Source organism: Cyclopterus lumpus, chromosome 5 (assembly GCF_009769545.1).
Source record: "Cyclopterus lumpus isolate fCycLum1 chromosome 5, fCycLum1.pri, whole genome shotgun sequence".
NCBI classification, from domain to species: domain Eukaryota; kingdom Metazoa; phylum Chordata; class Actinopteri; order Perciformes; family Cyclopteridae; genus Cyclopterus; species Cyclopterus lumpus.
The window spans coordinates 17633148-17654142 of NC_046970.1; the positions used below are offsets into that span (position 1 = coordinate 17633148).

A 20995-nucleotide genomic window follows, 5' to 3' on the forward strand; every position below is an offset into this window, starting at 1 on the left:
CACATTCGTATCTACAGAAACCAGCTCGCACAATTAATTTTCAGGTTTAAAAAAAGAAAAAAAGAATATTTGACACGTCCCTTGTTTTCTCCTAATCTGTTCAGACAAGCTGTAATTATTTCTTGAGAGTAGTTTAGGTGTAGTGACGTCCGCTCCCAGCATCACATGCAGTTCAATCACTTAACCGTTGATTTGAAAGGCCACTGTTTGCAGAGAGGATGAATAGCCGAGACAATGACTATCAATGAGGACAAAATGGATTGAGTTGTGAAATAATAAGAAATACCTTTATACAACATTATATAATTTATTAAACTATATATATATATATATATATATATATATATATATATATATATATATATATATATATATTATTCTTAATATACTATACTACATATAGTTCACACACCATGGCTGCCATTGCACTACAGGGCTTCTTAGCATGTGTGAGTATTTATCCTCGTGAGTATAGGCATGAAAGTGTGTGCATGTGTGTGTGAGTCCTGTTTGGTTGTACGGCGAGTCGAGAGGAAGCGATCTCCCGCCTGGCCTTTGCAGTTTGTTGTGTCTCCATATTGACAGTGTGACACTTACACCTACGTCAGGGCTGCACGTCATGGGCAAGCTATGCACCATGTGTGGTGTGTGTGTGTGTGTATGTGAGGGAGAGAGAAACAAACAGTGAATAAAAGATGGTTATTACATGTGTTTGTGCGCTGTTGAGGCACAATTTGCAGAACTATGACAATTTGGGAAAGTGAGGGCCTTTTAGTCAATTTGCTTCTTTAAAGGGTCACTTGGGATTTAATCAATTAATTTTAATGGAATTGCAGCAATCAGTGGATTCGCATGTGGAGGTTAAATAAAGTGCGTGGTGCTTTCGTGCCACAAGGCATGCAGTGGTTATGATTGGGATGTTATGCTATAGGTATAGGGCATGTGTTATGTCAAAGAAACCTTGCAAGTGTCGTAGCGCAAATATGTGTGAGTGTGTGTTTGTGTTAACTGGGCTGTATTTCCTGCCAAAATGCACCACTGCACCTTACACCATATGATCAAGTGAGTAATTTCAGACCTCAAAGAATTACTAATTGAAGCTTTGCTGCAGCTGGCTAAAACCACCTAAAAGCCTGACTTGCCAAAAACGGCCACGCTGAATTTAAAGTCACAGCTAGTTCCACTTCCGACTTGCTGTCTTTATAATATTTTGTAACAAACAGCTTCTTCACAATGTGGCATTTCAGTTTTGACGGCTTTTCGACATACACGAAATTCGGCCAACGCTGCAGAACGAATGGAAATACCAGGAAATGTGTAGGGTCTGCAGTTCCCCTGTTACTGTGTGATACCCTGCTGCAGAAAATGATGACAAAACACTGTAGAACCAAGGTCAGAGCAGTCTCATTATCCAAACCACTTCATCTTTCACAAAACACTTTATCTGATTAATATTACAGTATTCGTGTAACCCTTTCGGAACCTCACCCCTCAAACACTGTCAAAGCTTTTCATTTCATGCCACGGATGTCAGTGAGGTTTGGATGGTGTGAAGGTATACTTTGGGTCAACCGGCCGAGATTTAATGACAATATTGGAGATATTGATGTTGATTTTGCATCGACAACATGAATTTTTATTTACTTTACTTGAGCAGCTGAAAGCAGACATTCCCATATTGTTTTACAATAACCCAGTCCTGTAGAAAATTGCCATATTTACATATATATCTTCTAAAAATCTAAAATGAAATAAACTGTGGCAAAAGAGATAAAACATGCTTTTCCATGTGTCTAACTGATGTTGTAATAATGAGATGAATAATCGCCATTGTTCTGAACTCTGTAAAACTGCATTTTTTTACACATATCTGTAAAAGATAAACTTCATATGAAAACACTGCCTTCATATCAGACATTCAAATATATTCAACACATGTTTCCAGAGGACTGTAAATGGTTTGAACAATTATATTATCTTTTGCCCCTCAGGACTTTATTGTGAATTAATTATGTGCGCTTATGTGTTGACTAGTTTATGCTGCCATTGTGGAACCATGTGTTTTGAGACAGTCCTTGGTAATATACATGAATAAATAATTAGGCAATAGGCGTAGAACATGTATTGTACTGTATCCCACTTTTTGTTGTAAAACAAGGTTCTGCTTGACATCAGATGTTGTGTGGGCAACACCACCAGTACTGAGCCGGGCCTCAGACTGGGTTTAAGCCTATCCGATCCTTTGATGGATAGAGCCTCTTGTTTTATGGACTGACAAAGCAGGAAAAAGCAGGAAGGGGAGAGAGCAGCAGACACTAGATAGTTAGTTACCAGGGGAGAAGAAGCCTGGAGCCCTATTAGATGCAGCTTATTGTGATAGCCTTCACAATAGGTAGCTAATGGTTATGGATGGAAAAATAGATTATATCCTTCAGCTGAACTCATTTTCCCTCCATTTTCTCTCTTTTATGTCTGTCTCTCCCTTTCTAACCAGCTTCCTCCTTCACCACCTCTGTTCTCCTGTGTGATCTCTCTCTCTTTTCCCCCCATTATTCCCTACTTCCTCCATCTGTCAGATACTCCTGATTCCCTGCTGACTTCCAAAACTAACAGTGCTTCACATCGACCCTCGCCTAATGGAAGACAAACAAAGGCTGACTCTTCTCTCAGCTCACAGACAAAAGGAATACACGAGTAGACATTGCTCTTTATTTAAATTCTGTTAAGGGAATCCACAGAGCCTCAGTATTCATTTGGGGAGCCCGTAGCCCTGTATTTAATCACACAGCAGACGTAAATGCCATTAGATGGGTGCTTCTTGCAGTACAATGCTCTGGGTACAAACAGGGTTGGCTCAAGGGGAAAAACCCTTGCTCAGTCAGCGTACTGCTTTGCACTACTTCTGAGCTGATCAAATTATGTGTACTTTCAGTGCAATTAGAGTGCAACCTAATGGCATAAGCGACAAGACACAGGGAACACTGGGCCTCATGTAAGAACTACCAGTACGAGCAGATGTGTGGAACATATGAGTGATTTCTGAGAATTTGTAGCATTCACCAATTTTCTTGTACTTGTTCACGAATGTACAGTACTTGAAGTACGAAAGTAAATCAATGGTCCAGACCTGCCGCACAGTCACATTTATGATATGATACAGAAATTAAAAAATAAAATACACTTAATGAAAGATCATGATTGTCGAGTTTTTGTTTTCAATAAAAGAAAAAATGTAATAGTGTATTTTTGATACAGCAATTTTGCACAAAAGAAAATTCTCTCAATCCAACAATATCCAATGTCATCATCTCCTCCAGCAACATCACCTATTGTAAGCTGGAACATTCTCTCTTGTTATATCTCCCTTCTCTCACTCTTTATTTCTAACACAGCACAGCGCTGCTCTAATGACACATCTTTGACAAGTGTACTATTAATATTTTCCAATACCACCAGTGACTCTTCTAAACTTGTTATCTTTTTATCCGGTCGTTTTCAACAGCAAGACCTAAAACTCTACCTTTAATTTCTTTGTTTTAATTTCCGGTGACATTTTTGTGAACACACAGAACCTTTGTATGACTAATATTAGGGGCGTTAATGAGGCTAATAATAAACATTTTAATGAACAGGTGGTATTAGTCAGGCTCACACAAGCCTGACTAATAGAGTTTGTTGAATCCAACTTCACTCGTAAGAGCAAACCTCACAGAAAACAGTAAGAGAAGTTTGAGGATAAGAATCTGAAAATGTTTTTGCATGATACCCTTTGTGTCTCAGTACATACACACAATGTTGAATGCTAGCTACAGTTTAGCAAATATTCAGGTATTATAGGGGAAATTTCACGTCATTGAATACATTTCACTATTAATCCTCTGAGAGGAGGCTCAGGGAAAGTGTGTTGCACTATGAGCAATTTTAATAAGCTGCAACTGCACACAAATGACAACAACAATACAGCACATATGTGTGTTGGCCCATTCAAAGTCAATGTTCGAATGTTTCCATGGCAACTAGGGCTGAAGAGATAGACCATGGTGTGTCCTAAAATAATTACAATTCACATTTTAAGACTATTAGGTTGTCTCTCTCTCTCTGTACGAATTGTAATTACATTTGTGAAATACATTTGAGGGCACCTTTTGTTCAACACAATACTATCGGGTGAATATCTATGCTCGCTACAATATTAGAACCACAAGGGATTGAACATTTCTGTCACTTAGCAATCAACACAGCAGCGGCAGTGAGCTGGAGGAATTTGAACAATGTATTGTATTGTGTTGAATTCACAAAATGTATCTAATGGCCAACAACTAATTAGAAACATCATATTTCTCTAAAGATTTAAAGAAATGAGGAAGGTTACTGATGGCCGCTGGCATATTGGGCTCTAGGTTCAAGCTCACTCCCAAACTTGAACATGCATTCTTTGTGCGTGTAATTTGAAAAAACAAAAGGAGGATATCAGACTGTCCGTTGAACTCTAACCTTTCGAATGACACCAAACTTGAGCCAATAGGAGAAACATGTCCTCTTCACAGCCCACATTAGCCAATCAGAGTCAGCGTAGACCCTCTTCTTTCGTATATTGTGCGCGCCCACTGAGCCCGATTTGTCAAATGACCCTGGATTTGAATAGCCAATGAAAAGACGAAAACAAAGATGTGCCATGTTGGGTTGCCAGATCTGGGCAAAAAAAACGTAATTTCACTGCGTAGTGATAACCTGTGGATGTTGGTTCATTGTGCACACAATTTGGTTTTAATTAGGGGAACAAATACTATAATGTGTTTATGCTACAGTTACTTTGTGTCAGCAATAGTGCAATAGTGAATCTGTATATGATACCTTTGTGTCACCTTTCATTAAGGCCTAAAATGGAGTCTCCAAATGGCCTTTATTGGAAAACGCCTAGACATACCCTTAGTAAAACATGTGTAAAATCTTCCTTTTTTGTGAAATTATAATCTACTTTTTACTTGGACTAGGTAAGGCTATGCTCCCATTGAGTTTTCCAGCCCATAAGTCCCAGCTATAATCATCTGCAGGCATATTTCACAACAATATTCAGGCGGAAATAGAACAACTTCTACTTATGTGTTTTCCAACTTATATTACTCAATATCAGCAGCACTTAAAGTGATCCTGACTGTTGGGGGGAAAACACTTCAGAGTGTTACCTTTCAAAAGAGACCAAAACCATGCATTTACTCCAAATGGTTCTACTACAGCTTTCAATTTACTTTGGGTACGTCTGGATAGGCGTTTTTTGTGAATTTTACAGGAAAACTAAGAGGGCAGAATGGATAGTGACTGAAAGCAGTTGTCTGTGCAGTGCATATTTAGTCTCAGGTCCCAGCAGACTATAATGTAAAGTTAATGTAGTGAGCTAACGTTAGTTAAGTGTTAGCCGGCTAAAGATGCTAACTGAACTCATGTTAACCATTTTTACGTATTGTAATTGAATTTGTGAAATACATTTGAGGGCACCTTTTGTTCAACACAATAATACCTGGTGAATATCTGTGCTTGCTAACATATTACAAACACAAGATAGTGAACATTTCTGTCACTGTTAACCAGCTAAAAATGATAACCATTTTTACCGAAACAAAACAAAATACCAACACTAAGCAACTAAATATGCACACAGCAAAATACAGATTTCAAGAGGGTCTATGACCTAAACTCACTATAACCATAAATTACATCTATACCTGTTCTGTGTTCGATGGCATATCAGTGCTGCTAATGGCTTCTCCAATGTCTCTGGATAATTTCTTTGTTGGTTACTTCCTAAACTAAGCAAACTGTTACTGTCATGACTTTTAAGAAGCTGGAGGGCTAAAGTTAGCCAGTTATCTTCATAAAGCTCCCAGCCGAGCTCCTAGAACTGGCTATTTGATGTGAACTAAATAATTTTAAGAATAAGTAAGTTGTCTTCATTTTTTTTCTCATGACCTGTGCTCAATTTGGTCAGATTAACAGGCCAAATAGTGTTTCTCTTCACTTGGACCACAACTAACCAGATACTGAGGACTTTGGAAAATAATAGCATCATGTCGTCAATGCAGGAAATTTGTTAGAAATGCCTATAAGCTTTACAGCAAGTCATCCCTCTTATAAATCCCATTAGGTAGAAATAAATTATTCACGCATGTCAATATTAAAATGGCAGAGTGTTGTGACGAGAAGAGCTCTTTACAAATACAAAGTTTATTTTTCTAGTAATCTATTACCTACAGTCTAGTACTTCTCACCCTGCGTTCAATGGCTTAACCTTGAACAAGAATGTACTTTAACACAGAACATCTAAAGTATTTATGTGGTCCCCTGTACTGTACTGGATGTAATTACCGGCCACTTTGCTCTGCCGTAATTAGAGTCCAGAAATGTGTAAATATTTTGGTTTGCATAATGTCTTTTTCTCTGCTGGTGATATCACAGCAAGTACCAACGCTGTCTTTCTCACAAAGGCTCCTTTTCCTCATTCACAAGTAAAATGAAAGTGACAAAAATGCATGCCGGAGTCCGTCATACCAGTCTCAAATTAAAGGATTATCATTATGAGACAACAAAGTCCACACTAGTGTAAACTCACGGAGCCAGCCGCCATGTTTCTTCAGTAGCCTAGAAAGGACAAACCAAACACTGGCTTTAGGGTAATTCAAGTTTCAGTTGGTTGCAATCTGTGACCTAACCGCAAGATGACCCCTATTTCTGCACATTGTACCTTTAGTCGAGATTTAAACCACAAGTTAGCAATGTTGCTAACAGTTCCATTTCCTATTGGCTTTAATGCTACATAATGTTGAGCATAATAGTTAGCCAGTCAGTTTTTGTACTGAGGGATTGAGCAACCATTTTCCTCTTGTTCAAAGAATATTTCATTTTCAGCAGGTGCACATACAAGGTTGCCCTTTTTTTAATAGACTATTAGCTGGTGATTCATATCAATGTCTTTAGTAGTGATGAATACAAAGAAAATTTCCTGCCGAGCTAACAACTCAACCTTTTGGAGAAGCGACAGCCCATCAAATGTTTAATTGTGAATTTATGAGTTTGTGAACAAGTTCCATTAGTTGTTCAACCTTACTGTATGTAACAAAGAAAAACCTGCAGGTGGATATTCATAACAATACAATTTGACGCTATTCTGCCTACTTTGTTGCAAATAATACAAAGAGTTTAGAAAAACCATCTCAACTCATGATCAAGGACTTGCTAGCTTTTTCTGTGGTCTTTCAACCGGTCATCATGAGCAGATGAGGGTTACTTAGTTGCCATGGAGATGAACATGTTCTGCACTAGCAATGGTTTCAGTTTGGTGTTCAGTTGTCAGTAGCAACGAGCAACCCCTACTGTCACAGTCCGACAGCAGTTTAGCCAACACCGTTTTGTAAGGTCTTTGTCCCAAAATAAAATGGACAGGCTTTTTTTTTCTACTTTACCAAATGCTCTTCTCTCTGCACTCTTTTTATCACTGCTGGTTTTTGATTGTTAATTTATGATTTAGACTAATTTGTCTTTGATCGGTTTACAGCTTTCCAAGATTGCCACGATGTGAGATTAGGAAATTTAAACTCCAGTGTGAATGTACAACTTTGATGTCTTAATTGTTACATGTATTAGCATAACTCCTGCAGAGAAAGTAAAAGTAAACTGCAAACAGCTCTTTGTGGTAAAAATAAATAAATCACATCAATGCCTCTTTTCAACCATTTCACAATTATCAAAGAGGATTACCTGTTGCCATAGCAACAGCGGACTATTTCACCAGAGGTTGTGATGCTGATTGGTCTCGTTTGGCCCTCTTAGGTATCTGTGTGCCTCATGCATAGTAACAGGTTTATTGCTACCTCAGAGTAGCACTCTGGCAAAAAACAATCAGCAATACTACTGACACAATCAATACGATGCATTTTCCTTTCTTTTTTATCATTGTACGAATAATTTTTCGCACTTGACCTATTGTGTTTTTAGTTGCAAACAACAGATATAAAGTTGTTAAGTCATGAGTTCGCCCAAACTCTTTTATTGGGTCTCCTAAAATTTAAATATAGATTACATATATATCTTGTATTATGATGGAGTAAAAAAATTGTTGTGTTGTATCTCACATTGATCCATCCACAGAGCTGCCCTCGCAGGTCACCATCCTACTGAAGAGGCTATTTTGAAGAGAAGATAATTGAAAAGGTCTCTTTGTACAATGTGCACATGATGCTATGAACCCAAACACACGCAAACTGTGACAAATGTCTATTCCAGTGGAGGCTTAAAAAAAGGTAAACATTTGAAAAAATGCAATGTTTTTTCTTGTCAGTCACAGTCACTTTACCCAACACAAGTTTTGAACTTTTAAAACCATTACTTTTTATTTTGAAAATTACAAGGGTTAAACATTTTTGGCTAATAAACAGCTGAGAGGTACAAGACATCAGAGGTCGAATCTAAGAAGACCCCATAAAGTCAACATGACATTGCCACCGGCTATAATAAGGTCAGTTCTCTTTGTGTATGTGGACCTGCCGCTGAGAACCATGATGCCACAGATGATTCCTAATAACTGCCATGAAAACTACAGTTCTATAGTAAACTCGGTAAGCAGAACCGAGGAACAGCAAATGCTTAATTCTGTGTGAAATTTAGTTTTCCTATTGTGTATAATTAAATGACTGAAAACAGAAACATGGCATGCAGGTACTTGTAATTTGTGTGTGTGCGTGTGTGTGTGTGTGTGTGTGTATGGGTGTGTGAGGGATGTTGATGGAGATATACACGGCTCCACCTCCCCACCTGCTCTCACTGTGTACTCCTGTCTCTGTCGCTGATGGGGAAAATTTTAATTATGCCTATGCACGAATACAAGCACACAGACATGCACAAACCTAAAGCATGTTGTTGCCATTATACAAAAAATTCTGTTTTTCTGCAACTACAGGAAACAAAATAATCCCAACCCTTTTTTAGAAAAAAATCATCTTATTTTGTAGTTGTTATGCTTACTTGTCAGTTTGTAGGACTGACAACAACTTAGTAAGAATAAGGGATGCTAATGCTTACTTTTATACTCCCACAGTCACTGTGAAGCAGTTGTAAATGCTTTTACTTGTTGGCTAATCGGCATGCTCTCAAATACCAACCCGTTAAAGCTTGATCTTTGACTGCAGGGTTATTGGGTGACATTCACCATCAATGCCTGCTTGTCTGTGCATCAACGTGTAGTCAAACCAAGAAAACCCTCCGCTATGAGTCATATTAAAGTCAACGGCCCAAAATAATCTCCTCTGATGAGTACTTATACAATTTAGGTAGCAAATTTGCTCACTGGTACTCTGGCACAAACTGCAGAGTGCATACTCAATAGATAAACTGAGAGAGATAGACCAAGGGAGAGCAAAAAGAGGCAACGAAAGAGATGCAGATGGATATAGAGAGCAAAGGAAAGAGAGCAGATGTGGCCTTTGGGCAGAAACTGCTGAATCACCACGTCACTTCTCATTACTTCATCACATCAGGAACCTGGAGCACTTTCTCTGGAGCCACATACAGAGAGACTGTCATGATAAAAGGCAGAGAGAAGGAAAGCAAAGAAGAAAAGAGGCGGAGAAAAACCCAGAAAGAGACAGAGGGCTCAACAAACAGGAAGGAGGGTCACATAAACATCCCATAAAGGGAGATTCCCAGATTTTCTCCCTCCATCTTCCTTTCCTCTGTGCTGATATCACCTTGAAAGGCCCTGGAGGACACTGTCTCTTTACTCTGTTACATAAGGTCTGCATGAGGCTACTCAAACACACACACACACACTCCCATTCTGAATTGCATGCAAAATACTCTTTCATCACGGGGCTTTTTTTGCTGCACTTACTTCTTTTTTGTGGCACAGTCAGAGTATGACATCATAGCAGCCCAGTTGTTTTTTGAGAGGAAAATTATTTTGGTTCATTATGAAACTGTGGCGGAGCTTCGTCTTGGTAATTAATGGTAAACATTGCTCCTTCTTGTTACAAGTTTGCAAGCAGTTTCCAGCAGTGCAGACATACAATTCAGATGGATCAGACGATTTGGAACCGGTTCTCGATTTCACCCCTATGTGTGGGTGTAAAATGGCCCTGATTGGATTGGATTCGTAGATGACATTTAGTCTGGTACTCAATGATATGATTGTAAATTGTGATTGCTTCATAAGAACTTTGTATACATCAAATATGTTTCTCACAATGAAAGGTGTATTTAAGTTTGGTATGTAAACCAATCACAAATACGTTTCTCGAAGAGCTGGTAAAGTTTCTACATCATGCAAGAAACTTATAGTAGTGTTTAATTAATGTAACGTTAAGAAGTAATTATAGTTGTTCCATCCAACTGATGGCATCTTAAATATCAGAAATCAAACGTGTTCCTCATTTGAGCTTTATGATTTCATTCAAAATTACATGAATGATAGAAGTTTCACAATGATGAGGTTCATCAAGTTAAAGTCTGGCTTCAGGCTGACGCTAGCTAACAAAAATGTGTGAGACACCAGCAATGTCAAACAGACAAGTTTACTCATTTGTGATTGATCAGACAATAGCCTTGATGAGAACCACATACGGAATCCTTAAAATGTTATATCCCTAAGAGTCACAGACTTCGCTCTTTACGGAGTGTAAAATCTAAAACATTTAGCAGAATACCTTTCTGACCCAGATGCCCAGGACAGAGACGTGGCAGACATTTTTCAAGAACCTAAACATTTATTTTTATATCAGCTATCTACACAATATGTTCAGTTGGCACACATTTGTATTGTAACATTCAATGTGTACACACCTCACACATGTGGAGTAATTAGATTCTCCCCTTTGGCAAACCACAGTTCTTCATGGAAGTTAACAATGTTAATGGTGGTTACAAGTCACTTAAAATGACTGTTGCAGGCCTTAAGGGGTTCAGCAATGTCAGGCTACATTGATTTTAAAGGGACAACTATTTGGGAGCTAACTATAGAGCAATAAACTCAAATGTTTCGTCTAGCTATGTCAGTAGGTGGAACTTCCCCTCACAGGTAGTAAACACAAACCTCTCTTAATCTGTTTCCACTCAGATTTGATATTTTCCAATTCAACTGACCGGAGTCTGAAAACGCATTAATATATCCAGATAAATAATTCTGATGTGCGGTGGTTACATGTTCATTGAGTAAAGCGCTTTGTTCCTGAATGTGAGCTGTAGTGTCTCACGTTCAGGCATCACGATAGTTGCAGCCATCCAATCGTAAATCACCAAAATATTCACAGCAAGAGACACAGGATTACCATAAAGCAGAGCTGCCAGTCACAGTCAGAAAGTTCATTGTGGTGAAACCTTAGTACTCATGCATCTCTCCACACACATGCATAATGCACCGTTATAGAGATAATCCTGTTCTGATTGTGTTGGAAGTAATATCCACTGAACTAAACAGTGAACACCATTTAGTCAGTGTAACTCAGACATTACTTACTTACTAAATAGCACCATATTTTTATTTTCTTAGCATAAGCCAGTAATTCAGACAGGACTATAGATAACAAGTAGCATTCCAATACTATTTAAAATCTCAGTATCAGTCATCTACAATGGCACAATCCCAAAGATGGTGGTTTTCTGGGAACTAAAACATAAAATGTATTTATATGTCAAAGATTTACTGGAACTTTCAAGTCTGTCAAAACAGAATTGAGTCAGCTTCCAACATCTTTATATAGCCAATATACAGGTATCCCCAAACCCATGCAAAGTTAAACTAATCTCAACTCAAGGCCTTCTTTTTGCTTGTTCTGGAGGTTTTGATCATATCACGCAGTCTTCATCATCATCGCATAGCAATTTTTTTTTTATATGCGTTTGACCATATTACATGGGTTTGGTGAGCCACAGTAATGACAACATTGCAGAACGTCCATTAAATTTCAAAAGGTAAAAAGTGTTGCTACTTCATCTCATCGCCATCCAATACAGAGCTGAGAAGATCAGATTACACCGAGATAATGACAGCAATAAGCAGCTGGAGAAATCCATCATCAACATCCACACAGAAAACCATTATAGTATGAAAATATGATTTGCAGAAACAGAACAGCGAGTAGGATCGCAGCTGTATTACACAGCCAAGGGCTTAAATTTCACATGTGTTCATAATGTTTTATTCAGAGCTACATGCTTTTATATGCCAGTTCATGATATATGGGATAATAGCATGAGGATATTATATATTGTGAGGCAATTTATGCTGTCAAGGGATGAAAACACACTTGTTCATAGCTCTCTAACACTCACTCACAGACCTTAGATTATGCACATGGTGTCATAAAGGTTCACATAAACACACAAACACAGAGGCAGCTAGCTGGTGTGATCTGTGAATCCAAACCCCTGAGAAAAGCTCTGCCTGAGATTAATAGAGCTGTTTCTATTTTGGGAGCAGCTTTAGTGAGGAGAGAAAACATTTGAACACAAACAAAAAAGGGATGTAAGAATTCATTTAGGATTCATGTCAGATTCAAATCAATCACAATTACTTGTGTCAGTCAGCGTTGGGCCAACGCACCCACATGTAAGTTAGCTTTTTCTAATTGACAGTAAATCAAATTCCTTCTGGCTGACTAAAACAAAGATGTCTTACAACAAATATGAAGAGTGTCCCAGAAAATCTGAATCACCGTGCCAGCTAACACAACCACCCAACTTCCCATCAGTCAATTGGCCACCACTCAACCCAGCATTGAAGTCACTTGCATCTCAACACTTACCACTCGTGCTGGGGCTCATCAATGACCAACAGGATCTTGAACTTCTTGGAGAGCGAGGGAGAGGGGGCCGACTGCTCCACAAACCCGGCGGCTGACGCGGCTGTCTGTTTGACCGCATTGGTGATGGAGCTGATGGAGCTGATGGAGCTGATGGAGCTGAAGGAGCTGAAGAAGCCAGAGGAACCACCAGAGGAGGAGGACTGGGCCTGTTGAGGCTGCTGAGGCGGCTGGTTCGCACGCCGCTCCAGAGTTGCGGGGGAGCTGGCTGGAGCCTGGGACGGGGATGGAGCTTTGGTCGGGGACAGGGCAGGGTCCGGCGCCACGGCTAAGGGTGCATCTGGCTGGGAAGGGGAGGTGGCAGTGGGGGGAGGAGGAGCAGGTGGGTCCGACCTCTGGAGGTCTGTCATGTAGCCGTTGGGCAGGTTGGACATGAAGCTGCTGTCAGAGAGACGGCGCCGGAGGAAGTTCATGATTGCGGTCGAACGGTCGGTCTCTCAGTCGGTCGGATAGTTGCTCTCTAAATGTGTCTCTTGATCTCTTGGCTGAATGGAGTGAAAGCACAAACAGGCAGAGGTGGTTACAGAGAAAGACACACTGATCAGAGGTTAGATGAATGACAGAGAGCAAGACCAGTCCAAATGATCGAGGGGTGGCTGACGGAGAGCTGCTTCTGAGTTGTAGGAATGGAAAGCAGGAAGGAAGGAAAGGATGGATGAAGCGATGGAAACAGCTCTGGTCCAGTCTTCAAGAGACAGCTCTCCAAAGCACAGCTAAGCCAGCAAAACAGCGTGCGTGTATGTGGTGTTCCTCCCCCTGAGCCTCACGCCTCCTCACAAACGTGTGTGACGTGCGATAGTGTGTGTCCAAGAGAGAGAGAGAGAGAGAGAGAGGTGTGGTGTCGCCCCCTTCGGTGAGGTGCAGGTGCTCTCCCCCCTCTGCTCTGTCGTCCTGCCTCCTGAGCTGCTGTGAGCTGAATGTGCTCAAGGGATGCTGCTCTCTCTGCTTATCTCACTCTTTCACTATGCCCTTTTCCTCTCGCTCGCTCACTCTCTCACTCAGCACGCTCACTGGCTGTCTCCCCCTCCCCCCTTGCCTCCTCCTCTCTCCTGCCATCATCCTCCTACATCATAGGCTACGTGTGCGTGTCGTGCTGCTGCAGCCTAGTAGCGCTGCGTGCCGTGTGCAGCCACTGAAAGGGGTTTCCTGCGAGCGCCCATAAGGTGGGGTTAAGAGATGGAAACACCAAACACCCGGCTCTGCAAGCCCCACCTCCTTCTCCCGCCATCCTTCCATCCGTCTTTCTACCCTCCTTCTCAACCTGTTTTCCCTTCATCCCTTTTCATGCCATTGTGGGCTCATAGATATGACAAAAGAACTCTGAGAATGTGCTTATGTCCATATTTTGCCATTAAAAGCATTTGGTAAAATATAGGGCAGGGTTGATTTGTAATTCAAACCACTAAAGTGAAGAAGCCTGGGTAGAGGACAGCAGGAAAACAGAGAAAGGAGATGACAAGGACCGAGGTCCATTCCACTGCAATGGTTTCTATCGACTGATTTAATCCCTCCAGTGGAACGTGTTGCTCCTCAATAATGTGCAGCCGAAGAAAGCGACACATGGAGGTAAAGGTGATGCTGACCAAGGGTAGCCAAGCTTGAGGAGACCCTGTTGCAGTAAGATTTCCCTTCAGGGCACTTTAGCATCTGAATGTGAAGCAGCAACAATCAAAGGATACCAAAATGGTAGGTTTTTATTATAAATACATCTGTGAGCGAATCACAGTTTTGGAAAAACTGAACTTCCTTGCAGAACATTAAAAAACACGGATGACATACATACACTCCTTTCAGTTTGAGAGTAGATACATTTTCTTTTCCACACCGCTTTCACACTATTTATTTCCGTGTCTCTTTCGCTTCTTAGTCCGAAACAAACATCTCCTTGCTGGGCCTGGCTTCATTATGCAGTCACTATTTAAGGGCATCAGAAGAGCACTTCTCCTAAATGCCAGCAGCAGCAGCAGATACAGCAGGCTGCGTCTGCACCGTTTGCTGCCCCAAGCTTTGATTCAAATAAAAAATAAGAAAAAGAAACATTAAGAAGATGACAGGACAAAAGAGAGAAAAAAAATTGAGATTTTTCAAGCGGGAAGAAAATCCCACACACGTCTGAACCACACAAAGAAGAACAGAGAGACTGCAGTATAGTAGAAAATATAGACCACAGTTCCTCCATCTTGTCTTGAATGGGTAATTATTCCTTGATGGATGTAAAGTGTTCACTAATGTAGAAATATTCTCCAACCCATTTATCAGAGTCAACGACTCATTCCGCATCAAGCATTGAGATTTGTAAAAGCGAACAGCTTACTAGCACTGATCTCAATTGATGGAAATATATTCCTTGACCTTTCCGACATTGAAGGGCTGTTTTTCCGCTGCACTCTATACCACTCATATGGCCGTATCTCTTTTGAACCTCGGCTGGTTTTGAGTGACTCATAATTTGGGGTATTTTACACAGGCAAGGAGTGATGTGTGTGTAGATTACTGCACAATATTGCACCGGACTCCATCAGCCACCGGCACTCACTTTGCCCCTCGGGTTTAGGGTTTAACAGCTGAACATCAAACTGCCACAGAAATGTGGACTGTGCTTTTAAATGCCTCTAGGGTTCCGTCCAAATTCACATGACGGGACAATAAATGTGCTGATGACGGAACAAAAGTGAACCCACTTCACTTGTCATAATAAAATAGACACGTTCAAAGAAACATGTCATGTACATTTGTGGTCACGATGAGTCCATTGAGGGGAGTGTGTGTGTGTGTGTGGGGGGGGGGGGGGGGTGGGGGGAGCTGTGTTAAATCAACCAGAAGAGAGCCGAGTGAGTCACAGGGCTGCAGTGTAATAAAATGTAGCGACGTCCTAAGCTCATCGTGGCCTACATGTTTCATGACACACATACACAACACATTTCCAAACAGCAATTATATAATACGCGTGTGCATGAAATGATCCAGGCGACGGAGTCAAAGATTTAACTTTGGAAATGTGTGCTTCATTTTATTCTCTTTGTTACAACCAGTGACAAAGACACATTTATAGAATAAATGATTAATCCATTACCTCATTTGGCGAATATTATTGCTTCCCAACCATCCTCATATTTCCTCACCTCTTTTGACTTCAGCGTGTTGTTAAATTTTAAAAACTAGTAGCTCCAATCAGGCATCTGTGGCTCTACACACACCTCCCTTTTTGCAAAAAGTAGTAGACTGACTGATCGATAGATGTCATGATATTTTTGGTTGAAATCGGTGCAACCATGTGCTTGAGAACCATGTATTAGAGAACCATGTGCTAGAGAACCATGTGCTAGAGTACGTTCCATAACAACCGTCTATCGCCATCTTGTTTTTTTGCAACCAGAGAACGTGAGCTCCCAACAGACCACGATTGATAGCGTATAGCGTCCCTATACTGTAGAGTAAAATATGATCTGCCTCATGCTGCTGCATTGGAGGAAACACAATAAGATACAAACAGCAGATCCACAATGCCAGGAGCATCACTCATGTGTCAACACACATGCTCACACATACTACTAGATGTCAGATGCTGACATACAAACACACATTCAGCTTCTCTCTGTTTTAAGTGTCGTCATCTTTAAGGGTAGCATGCACACACACACAAACACATACACAGGAAGTCCACATTTTGCAACTGAGTGAAAGTGGGGGTGAATAAATTCATTATTTTGAACAAATGAATGAAATATATCATTAGAGTATTCATTCAGGAATACAAATATAAATGTGAACCTTCTTCATCAGCAGATAGGCAGAGAATTTTAGAACATAAAACTCTGTATTGAGTAGGATATTTACATGTTTCATGACTTTTACTGTTGGTGTGTGTTTGTGTTTGTGTCTGTGCCTGAGTACGGGCCTGATTAAATGCTGCTTTGGGAGGATTAACTGCAGATATTCGAGTGTGTGTGGGTAAGTATGCCAGGGTCAAACCTCCTGTGGCTTCACTGGCTCAATTTATATAATCCATGAAAATTCTGAACAGCTCTGCGCACATCTGGCATTGATGGTAGGTGCTCCTGACATTGTGTCATACAACCTCAGCAGGACATGCACATGATTGCAAATTCGACTATTTTGATGAATTATTCAATTCAATTTCAACTCAATCCAAATTTGAGTGAATTGATAAATAACTGATTAATGATTAGATGTAATTGGGCAGCTACTACTGAAGCATGTGAATAAATGGAAGTTTTCTTTGCAGGGAGTAATCTCAGATGCACCTGCAGGTTAGTTGAAAACACAGGGGGCTCAACCCAGGAAACAACAGGGTTATATAATGATATCAAATTACAGTCTAGTCCAGGCTTAACACAAGGTCTGCAGTCCTAAACCCTCATAGAGGTCACCCCATGCTGCATCTTGCATTAGAATTGAGTCTTGATGCTATGACTCTCTACGCTAAAAAAGAAGCTACTTTAGGGAATAATGTCCATTCAGCCGAAGCATATTTTAAAAGATAGATCTCTGAATGAACTTAAACAGTGCACTATAAATGTGTGGGTAATTGGATGGATTGAGTTTCAAAATTAAAACACCCACACACTACTATATTTCCAGCATATCCTCTAAAACACTATTTGGCCAGGCGCGTGTGCACTAGACATACATGCCTATGTACACGCACGCACACATGAACGCATGCACACACACACACACTACACACACGCACATACACACACACACACACACATCACACACACACACACTCGCACACACACACACGCAAACACACAGCAAAATTCACTCTGCAGAGTGTCTTGCAGCGCTGAAGAGACTGATGCAGATCTTTTTTGCGACAGGCCGAGCTGTACAGTACATTTTTAGGCACAACAAATAATTCTAGATTCAAAACTGCCATGGCAACAAGTAGAACAAAAGTTGGCTTGGAATGCACAACAGTAAAACAATAAAAGTACTACAAGAATGAAAAACCAGCATAGCACAAGAATGGAGCGGTAGAAGTAACGATTTAGTAATATCTCCATGCATTATAAACCTTACAGTCACCTAACTGACTTGCAGTGAAATACTGTATGATTGCAGAATACCTGCAGCTGATATTTTGTGTTTAGGATCATTCCTCGTCGATCACCACAATAATAAATCAAGCTCAGCACAGCAGGGATTTGGGAGTGGCGATAGCTCCCCACCAGGAGAGCAGAGATGCGGGTGGATGCTGGGGTGGAGGTGGGGCTCATGAACAGCAGTAATGGCAGCAGTTACAGCAGAGCCTTCAGGTTAGTGGTGCAGCAACAGTTGAAGCAGAGCTTAAAAACACAGCATATTGCAATGGGTTTGTGGGATCGACAACATCACCAAACATATGTGGCCACAATTTTTACATGTGACACCGCAGTGGTCCGTACATTTAACATAACAGAATACAAGAATAAAAGACAAGAAGACGGCTTTTATCCGCCTCAAAGTTCATTCATTAATAATCAACAGGAGCCAGGTTGATTTTGAACATTTTGTAAAGCAAATGTGTTAATATGCACCAATCGTGCGACTGGGACCCGCAAAAGAAAATATATAAACATTTACAAATAAGCCCTTCCGTTCTAAGTGGTGAGTTGAAGATATCGTAGTTTACTATTAATATTAAAACGTTTACTCAAGGTACTAACCAGTGTCTCATCTTACCTCAAATGTGCACTTTAGCTCTTCTTCTGACTCCCATATTATGAATATTACTGGCTAACTTCCTGCTCGGTGACACCGTAACCCTACAGTGGAGTAAGATTAAAGCGGCTGCTTCTGTTTGTCTCTTCTTGTGGGGGTTTTGAGCAGCTGTGCATCTACAGAAGTGTGTGTGTGTGTGTGTGTGTGTGTGTGTGTGTGTGTGTGTGTGTGTGTGTTTAATGGTGCATTTTCTTTTGATGTTCCATCACTCGGCATGGACAGCAATGGTAATCTCCATGGCAACAGGCTTGCAAAAGCTGAAAAGATTCCCCTATTTAGTGCATGTGGTTGTGCACATTTGTATCTGTGTACATGAATATATATGGAAGCTGGGGTATAACTATCAGGTGAGCTCTAAATTGCCTCCCAGCATTTGCACTATAATCTGTATTCTTCTTGTTTTATTAAAATATTCCTGCTGAAATGCCAGTGAACTAAGTGACTGACTGATGTTTATGCATTACCAGCTGCATTAAACTGCAGTCTGAGTCTTGCCAAGCCATTAAAGCTGCCAACATTGAAATGAACTGTTCATGATGCGGCCACTCAAACTCAAGGAGAGGTATAGGAGCTGTAAATCATGTTCCATTTCCAGCCTAATCCTCGGTATAGACAAACATTGGCCAAATCATTTCAAATTAGAAAATCAATGTGCAATCACAACACATATTAATTCAGTTTACTTAATGGTTTTGGTTCCAAAACCAAAAGTTCCAAAGACAACCTTCTCTTTCATTTTCACACTGGCCCACACAAACTCTGTGGGAAAAGATTGAGGTGTGATGGGATTTACAAGTCTTTGTTCTGGTCTACTTGCTTGCAACCAGTTTGCTGTTGCTTATTTTTTATAAAAGTAGATGAGTGGATTTTGCTTTAAAGACTAAAAAAGCTCAGCAATCAGTGAAAAGAATGATTATTATTATTATTTGACTGCCTCATGTCCTGCCTAAAATTCGAAGAGATTCTAGTTCTATTTTCTCAAATACTGTTGACTATGTCGTGTGGTTTTCCACAATGTGAAAACAATGTGAAAGGGATTGCTCGTATTGGATGAACATACAGCCAATTATCACACAAATCTGCAGCTTCCCTTGTCTTTATAGCAACTTTTAGCTCTTTGGTTACAACAACTATTTTGGTTCACACTTACCACCCTCATAGCGCTGTTTTGGCCAAATCAGTCAAAAAACTTTCAGTGAAAACGTCCTTAAACAACCCTGAACACCACCTGCTCAGAAGAAAACAGCCAGACTCACAGCGACTAGCTGGTGAACAAAGTGGTGCATTTAGTAGCTAAAGGGCCAGATATTTTTCTCAGCACTTAGTATGTAAAGAGTGAAAACAGAGCTAAAAAGCAGAGTGTGTATTCACCGCGACCCAAAATGAATGCTGATCGTGAATATTGGACTTACAGGGCATTTATAGAGTGGCTAGAAACACATCTCCAAATAAGTGCTAACTGTTTGCTGACACATTCCCCATACCAACTTAATAACGTTATGTTCGCGTTGTGTTTAGCATTCATTATGCTGCCTCTAAGTGTTGAATAATGAATAAGTTAATGCAGCCATAATCAGACATTTCAGGTTACCGTAAACATGAATACGCTCTTAAACTTTAACTTCTCCATAGCTGCCCGCCCTTCCTCTGGAACGCTCTCCTCAAACTCATCCGAGACTGCACTGACGTTTCTTTATTCAAATCTCAAATCAAAACCCACCTTTTCAGAATTGCTTTTAATGTGTGATTGTGTGTTCTATGTTTTTATTGTATAGCTCTTCTATGATGATTTTAATGTTTTTAAAGTGTCTTTGAGTATTTTGAATAGCGCTTTATAAATAAAATGTATATTATTATTATTATTATTATTATTATTATTATTATTATTACTATGAGGAGAGGGTAATGAAGCCACACTGGTTATAAAAGACAGGAAGAAATAGCTGGAGGCTAGTAGTAAGAAAACCTGGACTAAACACTAAAGTACTTCTCAAAGGTCAAGAATTAATTCACAGGAACTTGATGTAGTATATCATTAATTTTGTTTTATTGCTAATGGTGCATCACTTCCCTGAATTAAGGCACTTTCACAGAGTGGGTGAGCTTGTGAGACTACATGCACACTAATACGGTTTCATGGAGTCAGGATTCAGAAATCATATCAATATTCATTTGGCTGCAAAGATGGTTTACATAAATTACTAAGAAGATAATATTTGTCCAACTCTTGACAACCTATAATGAGCTCCAGACATATTGCTGATCGTCATGACTCGAAATTAAATATTAATTCATTCCAATAGATGTGAGCTTTGGGCCCATAAAACTAGCGACAGAAGCAGGGGAGAAGAATGATGATGGGCTCAGATACTTTATGGACTTGACTGCTGGGGTATTTTTACATGAATATCACAGTCAAGATT

General features: G+C 40.1%; 1 protein-coding gene across 1 annotated transcript in view; it reads right to left on the bottom strand.

The window, feature by feature from the left end:
- The window catches only part of syn2b (synapsin IIb), a 64850-nt gene extending 51592 nt beyond the window's left edge, over positions 1 to 13258 (bottom strand). Inside the window, 1 exon segment of the mRNA XM_034532800.1 lies at positions 12789 to 13258. Coding sequence (XP_034388691.1) covers positions 12789 to 13258 — 470 coding nt within the window.
- Positions 13259 to 20995: the final 7737 nt, after the last annotated feature.